Source organism: Myxocyprinus asiaticus, chromosome 31, assembly GCF_019703515.2.
Source record: "Myxocyprinus asiaticus isolate MX2 ecotype Aquarium Trade chromosome 31, UBuf_Myxa_2, whole genome shotgun sequence".
NCBI classification, from domain to species: Eukaryota; Metazoa; Chordata; class Actinopteri; order Cypriniformes; family Catostomidae; genus Myxocyprinus; species Myxocyprinus asiaticus.
In genome coordinates, this window is record NC_059374.1 from 27,720,038 (window position 1) to 27,742,717 (window position 22,680).

At 36.4% G+C, this 22,680-nt stretch overlaps 1 protein-coding gene across 2 annotated transcripts in view; it reads right to left on the reverse strand.

Moving 5' to 3' along the window:
- LOC127422526 (membrane-associated phosphatidylinositol transfer protein 3-like) overlaps positions 1–22,680 on the reverse strand; it is a 209,006-nt gene that overhangs the window by 150,013 nt on the left and 36,313 nt on the right. For both annotated transcript variants that reach the window (XR_007894193.1, XM_051666122.1), the window contains exon 3: positions 5,409–5,513. Coding sequence is in view for 1 of the 2 variants with exons in the window: in XM_051666122.1 (XP_051522082.1) it covers positions 5,409–5,513 (105 nt within the window). In the remaining variant the exon portion in view is untranslated. The remainder of the gene's footprint in view (positions 1–5,408; positions 5,514–22,680) is intronic.

The following is a 22,680-nucleotide window of genomic DNA, read 5'->3' on the forward strand; positions in this document are numbered from 1 at the left end:
TGGTTCTCTGTCCTGAGTATGGTTAGCTAACCATGACAATTTGTAATCGTACTGTACCGAACAGGGTTCAAGTGGAAATGCTACTTAAATGATTAATCACCATGCTCAGAACCGTTCAGCCTGATGGTGGAAGTGCCATTAGACACAGTGGCCTCAAAAAGCATTTGGACACCTAAGCTACACCTTAGTTTACGAATGCCACTGTTTTACCCAATGTCTTAACCATGCGTGAGTGACAAGTGATAAAAGATATCTCTTTCATGTTAATCTCAGTTTTTGTGACACAGGACATGCCCACAGTGAAATCTCATTGGTCCAAAATCCACCTCCACATAAAAGTACATTAAACAACAAATATGCTCTAAATGCCGTGATTGTGTAACACAGTAGACACATTTTTGCATTAAGTGTGGAACAAATAAAAAATTGTCACTGGAATCATATAATGCCTAATTAGGACATGATATTACATAAAAAAAAGATCAAGTAATTGCAAAAAGTTACATTTACATGTATGCATTTGGCAGATGCTTTTATCCGAAGCGACTTCCGGTGCATTTAGGGTATACATTTTATCATTATGTGTGTTCCCTAGGAATCAAACCCATGATCTTGGCATTGTTAGCGCCATGCTCTACCATTTGAGCTACAGGAACCCAGTTTAGCGTCTAATTTAAGTTAAGGGTTATTTGCCGATGTAACTTGGTTTTGATATTTGACATCAATAGGCCTACATTTTAAATGCTATTTGGGGCCACTGAAGTTTTCTTTAGAACATGCACATAATTCAGTCAGCAGAAACGAAGGTCAACACTATCTTCAAGTAGTCCAAATTCTTATTATAGGCTTTCTGGATAAAAAAAATAAAAAATTCCTTAAAGTGCGATATGAATTGCAGTATTCAAGTTATTGCAAGCCCTGCTCTTACTAGCATTAACCTGCTTGTAGTGTCAATACTCATAATGAAAGCAATTCTTTTTGACTGAGTCATGCTATTAATCACAGTACCCATCCTGAAAGAAGTATTTATGCATGACAAAGCATTTTGGCAATTTCACTAAAGTGACCACCAAAAAGCTAACATCACTTTCATTTTGCAGGAAGAAGCCAAGAAGAGCATTTTGGAACAAGGCACTTGAAAACCAACAAATAGGGGCTTGGCAGGGTCAATGCCAGTGGTTGTGTCTCGTTTGGAAGGCTGCGTCCTCCGGAGGTCGCGTTTCTCGGCTGCATACATCAGAGGCTGTCTCGTTTCAGAAACATGAGTAGGACACTTCGAATGCAGCCTTCGAATACGACCTTCTTTCACGGGAATTCGGAGGATGCATGAGGTGTATCCTTCGTGGGCACTCACAACCCAAAATTCTTTGCTTCAACGGAAATGTCTAAAAAATGACGCCAATTTTCCCATAAATATGATGTTCAAACTTAAGTAATGTTAATTCCCAAGTTGAAGTACCTCAGTAGATGGGTGCAGAGTCTAAAATATGTATAATTATATTAATATATAATTAAAGTATTAGACTAAAAGTACACCTGTAAAATCTATTTTCTTTTCTCTTTACATCATTAGAACTCTCCTAAAATTGACCTCATACATTCCCTTCTAAAGGGTTAAAGAGTGCCGTGCTGTCATAGCAACCATGTTACGTTCCGTTTCCGTTTGTCCTACGAAGGTCGTCTCGTTTAAACGAGGCTTGTTTAAAGGAGGACGCTCGGTATACTGCAGCCTTCAAAGGACGCGTCCTACCTAGCACACAGCCTTCCAAACGAGACACAGCCAGTTTCTCAAGTCTCCTTCCCCATGAGTGCCTCCAATAGACCAATCAAATTTCACAGGGGAGCAAAACAAAAATGTGAGCAAAGGCCACATGAATAATTGAGCAACACTAGCATGCACAGTTTAAGGGAAAATGACATTCTCCATGATGGTAAATTAGAGTATCAAAAATATATGGAGTACACAACAACAAATAGCTCAGAGAAGTCATTTTAATATATGGGAATATCATGTTTTAATGGAAAAGGCTGCGAGGCTGTGAGGCATTTTATATGCTGGCTTTACATAACTGGTATCACTCAATATGGAAAAGTAAATCGATATGTAATTGCTATGTAATTGCACATGCCACAAGCTATAAATCACAGGAGATAATTTTTTTGTACGTAAATTTGATATGGACATATCAGCTACCCCACGAAATTTACACCATCCTCCTTCCACGTTGTACTCAAAAAATGTGAGTACAAAGCAGCTCTGAACAAAGGAACAAGATACCAATAGAAAGGCTTAAAGGAATATTCCGGTTCAATACAAGTTTAGCTCAATCGCCAGCATTTGTGGCATAGTGTTGATTACCACAAAATATAATTTCGACTCACCCCTCCTTTTCTTTAAAAAAAAAAAAAAGCAAAAATCGAGGTTACAGTGAGGCACTTACAATGGAAGTGAATGGGACCAATTTTTGGTGGGTTTAAAGGCAGAAATGTGAAGCCTATAATTTTATAAAAGCACTTACATTGATTCTTCTTTTACAACTCCTGTATTATTTGAGTTGTAAAGTTGTTTAAATTGTCATTTTTACAGTCATTTTAGGGTTTGTTGACATTACAATCATCATTGCAATGACGTTGTAAAATTGGCTATAACTTTACACAGAAAAGGTTAATAAGTGATTTTATCATACTAAAATTCTTCCATTGTAAATGTCTCACTGTAACCCAGATTTTTGCTTTTTTTAAAGAAAAGAAAGGGGAAGTCAAAATAAACTTTGTGGTAATCAATATTATGCCACATATGCTGTCAATTGAGCTTAAGTTGTATTGAACCCGGAATATTCCTTTAAGATGCTACAAATAACACAAGCTATCTGAGCATCATGAAATTCATTTTTTGGATCTGATTTCGGACTTACTGTCTTTCTGCAAGTAATGCAACTGGATCTGTTTCTTTAGACAGTTCCGTTAATAACTGTTATATCTATATTGGTTGCCATAGTAATCAGAGACATAGGAGAACTGAAAGAGAGGATGGAAAACTGGAAATGTCCATCATTTATCATCTCGATAAACAGTGAATGCCACATGTGAAAATAAATTACTGAATTCAGACACAGCTGTAAACACTACTGCACCCGAACGAAAAAAAAACAAAAAAAAACAAACACCACTTGAAATCTGACTAAAATACATTTCCAAAAATCTGATTTTAATTGGATCTCAATCCACATATGGATGTAGCTTGGATTAGGTTCGGGTTTGTTTTATTTGCCGTTCAGGCTACAAACAATTAAACGGATAGGTTAGATAAGCCAAAAAAATAAACTGACTAAACAAAGCCGGGGTGGTCTCAGAAAACACTCACTGCAGCATTAATGTGAATCTGGCTCTCTTTAAGTTTCACATGCATGGACCTTTACACAGACCACATGAGATATTAATAAATATGGCTGCATTATGAAAAGAGAAGCCTAAAAAAGCAACTCCAAACAGAAATTGGTGTGGCTCCAAGCAACGAGAAAGTGAAGAGTCCCAATGTTCAATTTCTCTAATGACTCATGCTAGATAACCCTTACTATTTATTACAAAAATAGATTGCATAAGAACAAAAAGTTAGAAAAATCAATACAGACAGCTAAGAGGTAATACTGTTTAATTTGGTTTGAAATCTGTTTTCTCTATTTTAACTGTGAAATATAAAATTAGAGATTTGTTTAGAAAGCAGGTGCTTGAGCAATTTTTGTGACAACGGTGGTTAATGTAAAACAAAGAAATGCGCTATAAAATATAATTTCACATTAGAGACTCCTGTGTTCTTGAGAATATGAGCTAGAAAAGTGCATTTTAGTCATTTTGACTGCTCGAGTACTCCACAAATAAATCAGCCATCTACTCAGCGTGGGACTAGAAGCAATGGAGCAGGTTTGCGTTATTTTTTTAATTGTTGGTCTATGCATGTGGCAAACTTTGAATTAGACTTACATATGCAACTGTCTTTGGGCGTTGCATCGTGTCTCGCTTTTTCAGTCTCACATCACAAAAAACATGTCTTGAGACGCAAGAACGTGTACAGTTTGTACGTTCCCCTGAATCTCTCCAAACAAAGTTTGAGTGCTTTGGCTGCACCGGACTGAAAGTCAGCTTGTACAAGTTTCTTTCCAAATCCAACCAATTCGACCACAAATCAGTGGCCAAAATACTACAGGAACCACTAAAAAAATTTAAGTTTTAAAAGTCAAGTCATGCAATTATTGTGTTTTATAAACCGATCATAAAATCACAATATCATTGATCATTTTAAGTTCCTAAGTACTCAATCCCTCACCCTTACTGCAGAATATTCTCAGTTATTTCATGCACCATTTACATAATACATTTTTAATATCGCTGTGGGGAAGTGCAGTTTTGTGGTTGGAAGCGGTGTACAGTGGGGTTCAAAAGTCCACATTTTAAAGGGATAGTTCACCCAAAAAGGAAAATTCTCATCATTTACTCATTTACATACCATCCCAGATGTGTATGAATTACTTTTTCCGCTAAACACAAACAAGCTCTGTAGGACCATACACTGCAAGTGAATTGTGACCAGAACTCAGATGGTCCAAAAAGGACATAAAGGCAGCATAAAAGTAATCCATAGGACTCCAGTGGTTTAATATACTGTATATCTTCTGAAGCGATGCAATCACTTTGGGTGAGAAACAGATCAATATTTAAATCCTTTTTAAAAAATATTTAAAAAATTTTACTTTTAGAAAGTGAAAGTTGAGATTTATAGTAAAATGGGACTTCAATATTAATCTGTTTCTCACCCACTCCTATTATATATCACTTCTGAAGATATGGATTTAACCACTGAAGTTGTGTGGATTACATTTATGCTGCCTTTATGTCCTTTTGGACCTTCTGATTTCTGGTCACCATTCACTTGCAGTGTATGGACCTACAGAGCTGAAATATTCTTCAGAAAATCTTTGTGTTCAGCAGAAGAAAGAAAGTCATACACATCTGGGATGGCATGAGGGTGTGAATGGTGAGAGAATTTTCATTTTTGGGTGAACAATCCCTTTAAGTCCCTTGTACAAAAGGTCAGATTCTTGATCCATTGAAGCACATAAGATGCTCTTTATAACATCATACACAATTCATATTGGGTTAACATGGATCATCAGGTTTTGCTCAAACTTGTGTAGTCCATGCAAGCTTGAGTGCAAACCAAATACTTAGAAAATCTGAAATGCATGCAAGTTTTTTAATTTAACTTGTCGCTCACATTCTTATGATAACAAAATAATTTATAATGAAAAATCTGTATTAAATGAGATGAATGCAAAAAAGAAGCATTTTCAAAAGTAAAATCAGACTTTTGAAAACCACTCTATGTAACATCTCAATATATGATTTCTTACCCTGAGTCTGGCCAGTGTGGCCCAAGGTTTCTATCTGTTCGACGAGATCATTAGAGTTCCATTGACTCATTCCAAAGAGCATGGCCGTCTTACCCTCCAGCACCTCTGAAAGACAAAAAAAAACCACAACACTCAATGAAAGTGGTACATAATCAGGAAGAGCTTGGCAGTCAATCATTTAGTTTATCATCAGGATTAGCCAGAGAATGTCATCTGATTCTGCACTATGCTCATTTGAGCTAAAAAGATTCACATGAAATTCTGCAGTACATCAAAAGCCATTAAGATTCATCAAATTATCTTTAAATACAGCTGGCGCTATAAAGTGATGTCTGACTAATGAGCACAGACTGAGCAATCAGCCACTCCGCCGGTCCTTGTGAGAAAGCCCCTGAGTGCTTGACAGAAGAGTGGATGTAGAAGTTGGCTGTACGGATCAAAGTGTGCGACAGCGTGTTGCATGTCCAGTGCCGTTTCGGATCTCCCTGAGCTGAACATCCAGTGTGGAAGAGAGACTATGACAAGGCTCCGTCAGGGTTGTTTATTTGCATCATCCGCTTAAGCCATTCGGCCACTGATTGTCTAATGCTATTCTCTAGACTGTCAGTTTAACGTTTTTATGAGTTAGTTCAAACAAGGGTACACAAACAAACACACGCACGCTCACAGAAACAATGCGAGTAACATTGTAACGGAGCTTCGAGGCCTCTGAATTTAGAGAGGAGGGTTTTTAAATCATAATCAAAATACTGAGAGCTACTAAGTCATGTCAAATGGAATGGCGCTTGGAGAGCGCAGAAGGAACATAGATCTTGTGAAGTGTAAAATGTGCTTAGCACAAAGAAGAGGAATAACAGCAGCCTAGTGCCTGAAGGGGAGACAACCACCTACATCAGTAAATAAAAGACATAAACTGGAAACACTTGAGTGCCAGTGAGAAAAGTTTTAGCTGGAACTGCGAAAGGATGACAGCAATTCTCTTTTAGATCAAATGTGGGAGTAAAAACGAGAAAACCCAGAGGACGAGAGTAAACAGAACCATGTTAAAATGTGATAACATGCTCATAAAACAGCTTGAGCGGATGAGCGGATCTGAAGTTGTCATTCACAAGTACTGAGTCAAATCCGTTTAAGAGATCTAGCAATATAAATAACACACATACATATACATATACATATATATATATATATATATGTTTATTTTATTTTTATTTTTTTACCAAAACTGATTATTTTTGTGCCAAAGTAATGAAACCGAATTTATAATTTCTGTAACATTTGATAGCAATGATGGGATTAGAGTCAGAACTACAAAAAAAGTAATGAGGCTGTACCATGGCACAGTAATGGTATCGGATCGTAATACCATGATATTGTGATATACAGTATACTGTGGATCATGTATAATGGTATACACTAGGGGTGTAATGGTTCTCTGTAAAAAAAACAAACCATACGGTTCACCACCCACGGTTCAGCAAGCATTTGCACTGCGGTTTAGGGCTGCAACTAATGATTATTTTGATAATCGACTAATCTAATGATTATTAGAACGATTATTAGACTATTTGCGATTATTGCGACGTTTGATCATTAGCTCTTAACCGACTATTCAGCTTGTGCCCCGACTTAAAAGGGTGTATTAAATGTGCTTACTAAAAATAAAGAGGACAAAATCATCTTTTAAAAATACCTCTAAATGACATTCACTGAATTAAAGGGGAAATTTTTATTTTTTTATTAAGTTTAATTCAGCAAAAAATTAACTGCAAAAAGTCAAGTGGGTTTTTATTGTCATTCCTCTATATAGCTTATATACACTGGAACGAAATGTCATTACTCCAGGACCATGGTGCAACACAGAACAGTATGCAAGACTACATAAGGTGCGATACACAATAGAGTGCAGGACAGTAAAATACACAAACAATAAAATCCTATTATCATCAAGTGTTTTGTCTTGTTTTCCATTTAAAATTGTCTAAAAATACATTTACTTGAGAAGCAACATACAAGATATTTAGACTTGCTTTAAGAGACAAATATAAGTGTATTTTTTTCACTTGGTTATACTTCTGCGAATGCAGTAAAGACAAAATATACTTATATTCAAGATCTATTTTCTAAAAGCAAGTCTAAATCTGCTTATCAGGTGAATGCATCTTTTTTTTTTTAGACATTTTAAAATATTTGTAATTTTAATATTATATTCAACATTCCCAAATAACTTTTTTCTTCTGCAGTATAGCTGCTAAATAACATTTATGTTGTTTTAAAGGAGTTTTAGATATTTATATTAGAAAACAAGCCAAAACAAAAACAAATAAAAAACAAAAACGTATTTTGTTGCAGTGTATAATGGGGCGAAGACTACCCTCTCTCACCTTTCTGTTCACTTCAATCCATCTTTAACTCTTAACAAAAACTCTCTTATTAATAAAACTGCATACTGCCAATTTTCTTCACGATAAGAAATGCACAGTGACACATACACTGTATTATGATACAATAGGTTGCGAGCCATCACGTTATAATCTAGCTGCAGCAAGCACGCATGCTCGAGGGATAAGTGTCCCTGCGCCAGAGTGTGCCTCAGCCGGATGAAGTTTTAATCTCTCCCCCTTAGATCGAGACACTTCGCGCAACTCATAGAAGAGGTGCTTACCGCACAGAGAAATGCCAGTTTCGGAGTTAGTAGTTATTTACATGACCTGCTTCCTTATTATCTAAACTTTAATAAAGCTATAACGCATTAAATATAACTGCATTTAAGATGTAATGCCGGGGTGTTTTCTTTAAAGACGCTCAACACGTACGTTTTGCTTCAGCGGAGCGGCGGCTCCGGCTCCGCTTATTCAACAACAAGAGTGCTTCTGTATTTACTTTTTGGTATTTTTGTGTAATTCTCTCATACTTTGCAATCTACATCACCTGAAGCTGTGAAAGTCTAGAGTGCATCTGGACTGTGAGCTGTGATGTCTTCCTCTCCTCAATCAGGCGTGAGCTGCAGTGCTTCTCTTGTGCGCCATCATTAGAGTTTCGTATGATCCCATGTTACATTAAATGGCATCAAACGGCTATTCGAAAACGAAAATTTCTGTAGACAATTTTTATTGTCGATGTTGTAGATAACGTCGACTAATCGTTTCACCCCTACTGCGTTTCATCTCAAGTCTGACAACGCATCTGAAGCATACGGTTTGTTAAAGAAAACAATGTGGGTGAGAAACCAATCAATATTTAAGTCCTTTTTTAATATAAATCTACACTTTCACTTTCAAAATGTGAAAGAATGTGAAAGTGAAAGTGGAGATTTATGGTAAAAAAGGACTTAAATAATGATGTTTCTCACCCACAACTATCATTCACTCTGAAGATATGGATTGGAGTCTTACAGATTAATTTTAGGCTGCCTTTAATTGATTTTTAGAGCTTCAATTGTCTGGCCACTATTCAATTGCATTGTAAGGATCAACAGAGTGGAGATATTCTTTTAAAAATCTTTGTTTGCATTCAGCTTAAGAAAGAAAGTCATAGATATCTGGGATGGCATGAGAGTGTGTAAATAATGAGAAATGTTATTTTTGGGTGAACTATACCTTTAAACTACCGTTACTGTAGTACAACCATGGTTATTTTTCGTAGAGTGCTAACATGTTGAAGTTACCAAATTAAGTATTCTTAATTTGGATTTGGAAATAGTATTTTTTTTTCTGAACATAGCAAGAACCGAACCTTACTGAAACTGTCACACTAAAACCGTGATACAAACCGAATCGTGAGAAATTTGAACTGTTACACACCTAGTATACATGGTGCTGCAAGGTTCTTCAATAAATATCATGGTACTTACTAGTGGTCGATCGATATATCGCAGAGGTCAATAAATTTAATTATTTATTCGGACGATACATTTTCCTGTTTGGCCGATTGGTTTAAGGCCACGAGGGCGCAGAGAATTGCTTGCATGCATGTGAAGGAGCGTCTGAGACATGTAAACGACCAATCACAGTTCGTTTTGTTGTTACGTGCCATTGTTTTACTACAATAATAGACTGGTGTGCAACACAAGTCTCATTTAAACGGTCCACATATCAGAGCCACGACACCTTAAAATGCTCGACTGCTTCCTTCATCTCTCTCCACAACATTTCCCTGTATTTCTTAACTGTCTTGTCTAATGATAAAAAGGCAAATATCAATAAAACTTCTACCGTATATTGTCTGGAAATATGTAGACATCTCGTTTAAACAGATGTAATTCACAAACCTCATGAAAATCCAGCGTTTTCTTCTCATCCATCACTCATCTAATATCTTCCTCTGAAGTGCGTATTCTATAAGCCAGAATCAAAACTTCAGGATCAGGATCAAATGTTCCTCTAATAATTCACAAATCATGATGGTCAGTCCATGATAATCCAAGCAGGTGATCCACAGCATTTAAACTCTCTGTAGACTGCTGCTAGATCCGTACAAGCGCGTGAGTGAAACTTCAAAGTAACAGCGCTTCACGTGCACTATGAGTAAATGCCATATTCACTATGCACTGTATGTACAATTGGTTTGATTGGGTCTTTTATGAGAAAATGTGATTGGTAATGCTCAAATGCCATCCATTGATGCTGGACTACTGTGTGTACTGTCATTTCCTTCTTTCTGATGTATTAACAATTTCTTCATGCAGAAATAAATTACTAAAATGTTATGACTAAACAGAAATCAGAAGAAACTGCTATCTACCATTTAAAATACAATCTTATTTTTTAAAGATAATTAAATATAATAAAAGTTTATTAATATAACTTTTTTCATAGTTTTGTGTGAAAAATAGTAAATATAGTGCTAAATAAGATGTATTCATTTTTTAGCAATTTCATGTTTGTTATTTACCTTATTAAATTGTGTGATATATCGGCATTGTATCCGCCTATCGGCTACCCTGCTCTCTGCATATCGGCATCGGCCATTAAATAACACATATCGGTTGACCACTAGTACTTACTGTATCTGAAAATAAAACATGGTATTGCCATGGTACTTTGTGGTACTTTTTGTCAATCTGCAGCCTAAAATAAAAAAGAACCACATCACTAACTACACATGAATCAGTTATTGAAAGGGGAAATATAAAGAAGAAAGGCAAGCGATGGGGCAAGGAGTTGGAAAACACTTTGAATAGATGATATTAAAAGTGCTTAAAAAATAATCAAAAGGGTTTAAAAGGAATCTGTATTCAGAGACACTTGAAAAGCCTGCAGCTAATAAGTTCATGGAGGCATAGAGTTTATCCATTAACATTTTAAAACTCTCCTTTAACTCTTAAATAGAGAGCATAAAAGACAGAGATAAGAGTCAAAGGCCCTGTCTGCGTGGGTTGAAAGTGTGAAATATGCTGGATTTGAGCGGTTCCTATTTCTAGTACTGGGCTTCAAATTTCCATAGCAAACATTGGAACAATCTTTCAAAGCAATCAATCAGTGATTTATTTATTTATTTATTTTTTTTTTTTTAAGCTTAATATGCAGAGACAACTATATGTTGGTTCTTGGTTGATTCCCCCGAAATTGTAAACAAAGTGGTATTGCTCAAAACATTGCTCTGTTTGTTTGCGAATCCCAACCAGCCTAAAAGGGGAACATTGGCTCAACCAATGCCATAGGTTTGGGGCGAGAAAATCTTTTTGTCCAACCACTTTAAGAAGGGCGGAGTGTTTGAGAAACCTGAACATTTTTGCATTACCGATTTTACACCAGCAGAATTTACACACTTCACCTTTAACATATGAATACCTAATATGCTGCAGCACAAGCTTGCCTGAAGCATATCTTTTTCCTCCATACATTTTAAATTAAGTTTCTCAAAATGTGTCCTTGTCAGCAATATTAGACTGAAAAGAACATTTTCTTAAAAGAAAATACAAAGAAAGTGTATAGGTTTTTCATCCCAATTGGGAAAGCAAGTCAAAAGAAAGTCAAGCTATGTGAGGGGGTAATGTCTCTCCACTATATGAGAAGCCAAAACCTGCCAAGCTAACACCTGCAAGGACTTGTTCACTTATGTTACAAAAATCAGCACCAGTATTTGAGTGTGGCAAGATATATAATTATAAACATTACTGCAAATGATCAAATACCACTAACCAAACAAACAGTATTTATGCATAGATTTCATTTGAGACATTTTCAATGACCAGAGTGTGACTGAAAGTGCCTGTGGCTTCTTAGAGAAAAAGAACATTGGACTTCGTTGTAAGCCCCACACAGTTTCAGAAAATATGCTTTTCCAGGAAATTCCAGGAAAAAGTGAACAAGGCCCGTATTTATGACAATCACACTGCTTCACCCTCTGGAATTATCTTATTGATAAAAATAAAAGGGCACTGGGATTCAGAACTCCAATACCAATATTAACCCTCAGCAGCAATGTGTTTGTCCTTTGCAATCAGTGTTGACATTCTTTTAGAATTAGCATAAGAAAATACAGATTTTGATTTGATTTGAAGTTTCTGCCATCATTTACTTACCCTCATGTCTTTCCAAAACAGTACGACTTTCCTTTTTTTTGTGGAAGACAAAAAAGGACACAAAAGTGGCATAAATGCATAATAAAAGTTGTCCATATGTCTCCATACTATACTATATTGCCACACTGTAAATACTAACTTTTATCTCAAATTGTAAAAAAAATTGTTTACACAACTTAAGCTTAATTTTTTTTTTTTTTTACTGTTCTTACTAGTTTTAATTAAGTTACCATTACTCTCTAAACCCTAAAGTTGTGTTCCACAGAAGAAAGTAAGTCATACTGGTTTGAAACAACATGGGTTGTTTCAAACCAGTGATGAGGGTGAGTAACAGAATTTTCATTTTTGGAGGAACATCTCCTTTAAAGGAATGTTCCGGGTTTAATAAAAGTTAATAAAAGTATAATATTGATTACCACAAAAAATATGTTTGACTTGTTCCTCTTTTTCTTTAAAAAAAAAAAAAAAAAAAAGCAAATTTCTGGGTTACAGTGAGGCACTTACAATGGAAGTGAATGGGGGCCAATTTTTTTAACGTTAAAATACTTACTTTTTCAAAAGTATAACCACAAGACATAAAGGATATGAGTGTAAACATGATTTTAGTGCGATAAAATCACTTACAAACCTTTTATGTGTAAAGTTATAGCAAATTTTACAACTTTGTTCCCAAGACCATGCAATGTCAACAAACCGTAAAACGACTGTAAAAATGACTATTTAAACAATTTTACAGCTCAAATAATACATGAGTTTTAACAGAAGAATTAATGCGCATGCTTTTATAAAATTTTAAGCTTCACATTTCTGTGTTTAAACCCTCCAAAAATTGGCCACATTTCACTTTTATTGTCTCCATTCACTTGCTTTTTAAGTGCCTCACTGTAACCTCAATTTTTGCTTTTTTAAAAGAAAAAGGAGTCAAAATCAATTTTTGTGGTAATCAACATTATGCCACAAATGCTGTCGATTGAGCTTAACTTGTACTGAACCCGGAATATTCCTTAAAGTCAATTGCACTTACAAGGAATTTGTCTCCGAACATTTGTGTTTCAATTCATTTACATAAAATTACCTCATTTAAATATATGAAAATGGGAGGCAAAGCAAATACTTCTGAACTCAAAGATCTACTTCCGTGTATAACGCTGGCACTGGAAATCTGTCAATAAAGAAGCTTTCAGATGCCTCATGATATTCATAATTACAAGCTGCCTGATGTAAACCAAGCAACTCACCCTGATGCTTAGATGCTATTTTTATATGCCCAAACAGGGAATTTATATTAAAAAGGAGGCAAGGAGACAAGTAGGCAATGCCCTTTGATCTGACAGAAGTTATAAATGCCTAATTTCTTGCTTGATTTGTCTATAATGGCTACTCGACCTTATAGGCTGTTAGAACAATCAGTGCAACACAAAAACACTTAACTTCAAATAAAGTAAAGCCTCTGAGTAGCAATTAGTAGGCTGAGAGTCACAATCAATGAATGTAAATACATGTAGCATTCTGTCTCAAGTAGAATCACGGTTTTAAATCAGGGTCCAATCTTATTTCAGGCTGTACAAATGTGTTCTTAGGCACACTCTGACAAATCTCATTACTCAAACACACACACTCCAATAACAGATCTGAATTAACCGCCTTAGAAATTTGTCCACATGTCAGTGAAAAACAATCTGACAGTCACAGTGGAGAGAGAATGAATTATCTTGAATGCACACATCCATAAAATTAACAGTGCTGCACTTATGCTCAAAAAGGGGCGGAGCATCTAATTATTCAATCGTACATTAAATCAGGCAATTAAGACCAATTAAACCCTGCGTGACTGGAGGTATAACTGTGTGCTCAGGGCACAGCTCCAACACAATTAGACCTATTTCTATTTATGCCCGAGTAAGATGTACATTTAAAAATGCAGTAAAATTAAGATTTCTTCACAAGCCTTCTTCTAAAATTTTATAATTATGGTATCAGATGGTAATGCCATGGTAACTAGAGATGCACTAATGTTTATAAGCAATACAAAAGCATTATCAGACATTGGCCGATAGTTTACAAACAGACTATAAACAGGGCTGATTGTTTCCTGTCAAAAGGGTGTGAGAAAATGCATTGTAATGCAAGTTAATAAAGGGCTATTTGTTTCAGTGTTTGTTTATAACTGAGACCAGTTACTCTGAAACATAAACGCCATGTATAGACATAAAGAATAAAGTTACTATTAACAAAGTAATTAACTAACTATTGGTTATTTGAAACAAGGTAGCATTAAACAAGCAGAACCACCAAACTATCAGTATATGTTGTTCTAAATAATCGGATATCAGTAGTGGCACATAAATTTTGTTTTGGTGCATCCCTAATGGTAATTTGATATATCTGTACCATGGTAATTATTATTACCATACTCATATTATATTATGGTATTTAAGCACTTCAGAGAATACCATGATATTACCATGGTACATACCAAATTTTTAATACAACAGTACTTCTTTGTAAGTGCAGAGTTCACTTCGATCTTAATCCATTGACATTTAAGACATACAATGTATTTAGCAGACACTGTCATCTAAAACAACATATTTCATATATTTCACTATATGTCATTTTTCTCAAGAGAAAAGCCTAATTCACATGACACTCCATGATGCAGCTTAAAGGAGACTGGCCTAGTGTGTATGAGTGGCTTATAGCAGAGAGCTGGACAGGGTAAGTGACAGTCTAATTTGCATGTAAGAGGCCCATGAGTCATGGATGAGAAGGCAGGCTGACAAAGTTGGAACTGTGATGAGTCTGAGTTTCCCCGCTGCTTGTCGCTCAGATCATCTGTACCGCACACTAACTGACAAGGGTCATTCTAACAGGTCACTGAAGATGGGTCAACAATAGCTAGCAACACAAATTAACCACACAGCCCCATAAAAATATATTTACACACACACACCTCAGGGTTGTCTTTGTCACAAAACCTCTGTAATTTCAAAAGCACACCTTTGCAGTCACTCACACAGAAAGCCATTACGTTCACACTCAGAGCCTAAATCAAAAACACTCCACTAGAGCTCTCCTGACAAAAGTGATTGCTGAAGAAACACTTAGCCACTAGAAAACAACATTTAAGTGTGCACATAATTTCTTTTGAGAGAAACGATTCTGTAAATGACTTTGTTGTGAGAAATGATATTGTAAAAAACATTTTTTTTAGATGTAAAAAGTATAATTGTACCGTATAATTTAAGGTAAAAATTTATATTATGTTTAACAAGAGAATACATGTACTTTTTATGGAAAATTATTGTTATATTATAGTATTAAATTACTGTGAAAAACAATAATTGGCTGTTCCCGGAAGTCCCTGCGTGACCCAACACATATTTTATAGGAATAGTTTTTTCTTATTTTCAATATCTGTTATGTACTTTGGGGTGTTCCGTGTTATATTTTATGTAGTTTAGTTATGTCATCGTTTTTGAGGAAGGACACAAGATGAAGGATGGCAATGATAGGGCTTTACTAAAAATAAAAACAGAACACAAATAAAACCTCTCACAATGGTGAGAAACAAAATCAAGACAAGAAGTACGTGAAAAATGACAGAAACCTAACAATACTAAAATGCAAAAAAAAAAACAGAAAAGACAAGGCAAGAAAGAATAATTAAACTAACTAAGAAAGGGAACAAACAGGAACTCAAATGGTCCGTCTGACAAAACTGGAGAGCATACACAACACAATGATCTGGCAATGAAGACGAGACAAAGGAGAGAATATATAGAGCAAAGGGAGATACAGAACAAGTGCTGCCAATAATCACGAGCAGTGTGAATCAGCATTGCCATGGCAACGCTGATTGCGCTGCTGAGCAGCACCTGTGAGAAACATGATGGAGAGAGGGAAACAACAGCGTATGGGACAACCTGAGAGATGGGCGGAGGAAACTGTGACAATCATGCCAAAACAAGTATAACACAAGACCAAAAGAGGCAGGATCATGACAAGTTAATGTTTATTGCATTATTTTAGTGTCACATGTAGTGTTAGCACGATACCAAAATTTCAGTACTCAGTACCGATACAGATAATAAAATTTCACGATTCTCTCTAACAATTTCGATACCACAGAAAAAAGGTAATATGCTATTGAACACACAAATTTTTAAATTTTAAATTACAATGTAATAAATAAATTAAAATAATAGCACATTTCCTTTGAGTGTTTCTCAATTAAGTAAACACTGCTTCAAGTTATATTTTTTTCTAAATTCTGTTTTATTTTTTTTTCCCAAATTCCACGTTTTCTTTATTTATTTTTTTATTCCATGTTTTAAAGTTTAGTTCAATTTCATCATTAAAATTGTGTTTAATCAAATGGAACAATTAGGAAATCAAAAACAGAACAATTACTTTTCAACATATTTCAACATTTTTCTTTAATCAAATGAAGCGCTTGAGCCTCACATCATAATCTAAAACACAACAGTCTTATTTTTGTCAAATAAAGTGCTGCACAACAGAGCATCACTTTATATATGAAAGCATTGATGAAAACTTCTTTTCAGTACAACAGCACTCTTGCTTGTGAGATATAGGTTCAACATAATAATAATAATTATAATAATAAAATACATTTTACTAAACACTAGTAATATTGTACTGTTGCAATTTCACACGTCAAGCTTTCATTTTGAATTGAACTTTTATTTTGACATTAAGGCTTTTGATACTAGTTTCACACTTCTGGATAAGACATTGTTTATATGACCCAGTGTGATTATTGAAGCACATAATGCTGCGATTTAATTATATATAGTCTGCAGGTGCTCATCTACAATAAACAGCACACAATGTTCATAAAATGTTGTGTTTTTAACGTATGTGCGGCTACACATACACTTTGATGCGCGCAGTACATGCAGACTGTATATTTTATAGAATAATCACGTCCTTTTGCAGTTTAATAATCACATTAGGACATATCCCAATTTTAGTTTGTTTAATTGTCCTTTTCTGTGTTAAAGGAGTTTTAGAACGCACTCAAATGAGTGTGAACATCCTCAGCGCGCGAGGAACGAATTGAGTCGGTGCTCGGTACTACAGGTACTGCAGAAACACTGGTATCATTACACCTTTTTTATTTTAGTATTGACTTGGTACTTTTGACATGATTAGTCACATGTGTTACCCTGATGGTGTTCTATTGTTTATGAGAGTGACACTGTGCACTGTCTCTACATGTGCATTAATTCTATCAGGAAGACTCGCAGACTTGAGTGTGATTTAAGATGACATTTATTTGATGAATATAAAACAGAAATGTAAGGTCTCTTTTTGACATAAGCCCCGTCTGGCAGTCCGAAGAAGTTGTACTCGGAGATAGGAGGCAGGGGCGAGGAGCCTACCCCTGTGCAGGACGGGACTCAACTGGTGGTGGTGGGGTGGTGGAGGTTGCCATGTTAGCACACTGAAACAGCAATGTGATAGATTGTGAGCAGACTTATAAGGCATTGGCTTACATGTGATTGGCTTGGAGTTACCTAGCTAATGGTGCGATGATGTACAGCTGCTAGTCTTCCGGCTAGAACTACGCTGCGCTTACATTTATTGCTCCTGGAAGGGCCACTCTTGATCAGCTTTAAGTCACCATGTGGCCTTTTGTAGTTACTACGGTGATTCACAATACATTTTAAAGGGAAAATTAGACTTCTATAGTTCCAGAAGTTTAGTATATTAAGTTTATATCATTAAAGAATATAAATGCTAGTGAACTGTAAAATATACGGCATCAAAATTACATTCCGTAAAGCCTGAAACATGTTTACTGTATTTGTACATTTCTTGCAACCATAGCGGCCAGTATTTTACCGTAAATTTAACAGAATTATTTTTTTACAGTGTACCAGTGCTTCACTGTCAAGCTGTTACTGTAACGGGGTTCAAGGAATACATGGGAAGGAGGAAGCTGTGACCGGCTTGACAAAACATGGAGACATTCATTGTACAACTTAAAATACAATACAAAACGCACTGCTTCCCCGCAGTCACATTGCACGCACACACACAAAGCCTCATTTGTCTCTCTCTCCCCGTCTGCCACTGTCTCCTTTCCTTAAATACTTCCACCACCCCTCACTGAATTGCTCTGCCCAGACGCCACTCGTCGTAAGGAGTTTTAGATATTTATATTGGAAAACAAACCAATCAAAAACCTTTTTTTTTTTCTTTCTTTTTTTGCATTGTATAATGGGCTAAGACTACACTCTCTCAGCTTTTTGTTCACTTGATTTCGATCCATCTTTAATTGACAAAAAACAAACTCTCTCTTCTTAATAGAGCTGTGTATCGCTGATTTTTTTCATGATAAGATAAACACAGTGAATGGGACACATATATTATGATTCAATATGTTGTGAGCCATCACGTTATAATCTAGCTGCAGCAAGGGATGAGCATCTCTCCTCGAAACAGTATTAGCCAGAAGAAGTTTGAAACTGACCTCGCGCTGTTTTTCACGTGACTCATATAAGCGGTTCTGACCGCACACAGCCCCATAAATGCCAGTTTCAGAGATTGTGCTCATTTATACAACCCACTTCCTTTTTATTTGAACTTTAATAAAGGATGCATTAAAGATATAATGCCGGGGTGTTTCGTTTTTAGACGCTCTGACAGGCAAGTTTTGCTTCAGCACAACATCACGTACGGATCCGCTTTATTTCACGTCATGACAGCACAGCTTCTGTATTTACTTATTTTGCATTTTTGTATAATAATTCCCTCATACTTTGCGATCTACATCACCTTAATCTGTTTGGAAAGTTTGGAGTGCTTCTTGACAGTGAGCTCTTCTTTCTTCCTCTCAATCAAGTGTGAGCTGAAGTGCTGCTCACCCGCACCATCATTAAAGTTTAATGTGACCTCATGTTACCTTAAATGAGATCAAACAACTATTCGACAACGAAAATTGTCAACAATTTTTTATTGTCAACGTTGTCGATTATGTGGACTAATCGTTTCAACCCTATACTGTTTAACCCTGAAAATAAAGAGTGATATATACCGATATGCTTGGGGAATTTGCAAACTTTAAGTCGCAAGCCAGAACATGGTTGTTTCTTTTTGTGTGTGTGTGTGTGTGTGTGTGTGTGTGTGTGTTTTAGACACAATGCCATGAACCTTGCGAACTTTGGCAAATCTAGCAATTTTTTTTCTCATTAAGCACCTATTTTGCCTATTTACAGCGTTCTATATTCTAAACTAACTTAAAACACCAGACGAATCAATAATAGGCTTCAAAACCGTCAATTGTACACAATGGATGACAAAACAGTGTCTTTTTTAAAATCACGTTTTAAAGTACATAGTTTTAAAACCATGCAACTTGTTATCTTTGAGCGTATCTGAAGCGGAGACAAAAGTTAGTGGGACCTTTTAGTTTTAGTTTAAGTGATATTTAAAAATTCACTATATAATTGACACCCCACAGGTGTAACATTTAAACTTTTATTATAAAGCGTATTATATTATGATATTTCGTCAAATGATGGCCCCATTCGAATCCACAGAGATCTGGGCTAAGCCCCAAATTTCCAAATACCCTGGAACCACCCCTGCCGTACAGTATAAGTGAAAAGATAACAGACATTACACAGTCCAGCCATTCTCAAACTGTAGAGCAAAGTACATATAGTGTTAAATATTTATAATGGAGAAAATTTCGTTTGATATTGTCTACTAAATGTCACATTTTACATTACAAGCATTACTGATAGCATTAAATTATTGTCTCTTTCATCTCACAACAAATACTTCTGTCATCAAATCCCTGCGCCAATTTTCATCATCGGCGTGAACAAACAGTTAATTAACCAACAGCAGCCTAGACTCCAGTCACATGCAAAAATGCAGGCAAATCTTCAGACAAGGTACCAAGCAATTATGATTCTAATTTATAGCTGAAATAAACTCACAGAGCACTTTATTAGGAACACCTGTACACCTACTTACTCATGCTATTATCTAATCAGCCAGTTGTGTGGCAGCAGTGCAATGCATAAACTCATGCAGATACAGACCAAGAGCTTCAGTTAATGTTCACAACCATCAGAATGGGGAAAAACGTGACCTCAGTGATTTTGACTGTGGCATGATTGTTGGTGTCAGACGGGCTGGTTTGAGTATTTCTGTGACTGCTGATCTCCAGGGATTTTCATGCACAACAGTCTCCACATCTGAGATCATCAACCTGCGCATCTTATAACGTGGCTTGTTGAGCACGTTGCCACGGAGACATAGCGCGTGTGGAAGCTTCACGCCATCCACCGCGGCAACCACGCTCAATTCACCATGTGCCTTATCAAGAACGAACCACATTATAGCAATCACGAGGAGCTTACCCCATGTGACTCTACCCTCCCTAGCAACCGGGCCAATTTGGTTGCTTAGGAGACCTGGCTGGAGTCACTCAGCATGCCCTGGGATTCGAACTAGCGAACTCCAGGGGTGGTAGCCAGCGTCTTTACCACTGAGCTACCCAGACCCCCAGAAACGCCTTGTAGATGAGAGAGGTCAGCGCAGAATGGCCAGACTGGTTCGAGCTGACATAAAGGCAATGGTAACTCAGATAACCACTCTGTACAATTGTAGTGAGCAGAAAAGCATCTCAGAATGCACAACATGTCAAACCTTGAGGTGGATGGGCTACAACAGCAGAAGACCACCTTGGGCACTTTATTAGGACCATAGTGTTCCAAATAAAGTGCTCAGTGAGTGTATGTATAAATATTTTCTGATACACAAAATTAGTTTATTTATTTATTTTCATCTGAAGAATTTCTTTGCATGAAAAGCTTCATATGGGTATTAAATTAAAAAAAAAATTATGTTTCTGGCTATTACCATGTTTAGGTGAGATAGGGTAACAGGAGTGCTTAAGAACTGCTTTCTAGAGAATTTCTTGAGAAAAAGATAAGAAGGGGGTGTATGCTCTAAAACTTTGGTAACTACTGACATAGTCCATTACAAACAACCTAAAGTTGGTCCCTCTGTGCGTTCTGAATTGGTTATCTTCTTAGTAGCATATTCCTTGTAATTTATTGTGACAATGTAGTACATTTTCTACAGATTTACAGCATGGGTTGCTTTATAGCCTAAGGAATGCCATTAATTACAGACATACAGTATACAAGATTCCAAAATATAACACAGTTTTGATTTATTTTGGATTTTGTTTAGTCACAACATAATTCCCATAGTTCCATTTATGTTATTCCATAGTTTTGATGACTTTACTATTATTCTAAAATGTGAAGAAAAAAAAATTATAATAAAGAATGAGGTGTTTCAAAACTTTTGACCGGTAGTGTAAATGCATATAAAAATGTCCTGGAGGTTCATCGTGATGCGCCCCGAGAAATAATACACATTCCTTCATGCTTTTTCAAAAAGTATCTCTCTCCATTCCAATAGCTTTCTGTAACTCCCTTAATCTCTGTAACCTTGGTGTAGTGCATTAACACTCACAATTACATTGTGTGAAGAAATATCATAGCAAATATCCAGAAGAATCTTTGTAGCAAATAAACTTACAAATAGCGCTAAAATAATATTTACACTTCATGCTTCATTGTTTTAACTGATATCCATCCCAGATGTATTTAAAAGCAATCCGATCACTCAAATTACTTCAAGACATGACTTGTAAGTATATTTGGATGTTCAGGCCACATACTTTAACTTTACTCATCCTTTACTGAATTACATCAGCATACGGAAGTTTGAAACCCGCAATCCACATGTGAGCGAGCAACTATAGATAAGATATGAATGGAGAAACCATGAAACTCAAACACTAATTGCCATTTGGGACAAAGAGAATGATCAGCAAAAACTCTCAAATGTTCAGCAGCAATAATTCACATTAGCATCATCACAGAAGATAAACTATTTATATTAGCACATTGAGTAAGAACAATAGATTCGATTTTTACAGTTCTGCGGTGACACATTTGTGTGGACAAATGTAAGTGGAATGTGCATAACCAATCAAGATCAATCAAGATGCATGAAATGACAGCGTAAATAAAGCCTTATATGGGGGGTCTGGGTAGCTCAGTGAGTAAAGACGCTGACTACCATCCCTGGAGTCGTGAGTTCGAATCCAGGGTGTGCTGAGTGACTCCAGCCAGGTCTCCTAAGCAACCAAATTGGCCCGTGGGAGGGTAGAGTCACATGGGGTAACCTCCTCATATTCGCTACAATGTGATTCTCGCTCTCGGTGGGGAGCATGCTGAGTTGTGCGTGGATGCCGCGGAGAATAGCGTGAAGCCTCCACATGTGCTATGTCTCCGTTGTAGCATGCTCAACAAGCCATGAGATAAGATGCACGGATTGACAGTCTCAGACGCATAAGCAACTGAGATTCGTCCTCCGCCACCATTGGGAATTGGGCATTCCAAATAAAAAAATTTAAAAAGCCTTATCAAGGCTAGCCAGATATTTTTGCCCCAAGCCCAATTTCTGACTCTGGTGGGTTGTATGACTAAAATCTTATATCACAGTGTGATAACCTTATCCCTAACCTAACCTTATCCCTAAACACTGAGATTCGTCCTCCGCCACCCGGACTGAGACTGAGATAAGTCACTACACCACCACGAGCACCTAGAGCGCATTGGGAATTGGGCATTCCAAATTGGGGAGGAAAAAAAAAAAACAATTATAAAATCAAGGCTAGCCAGA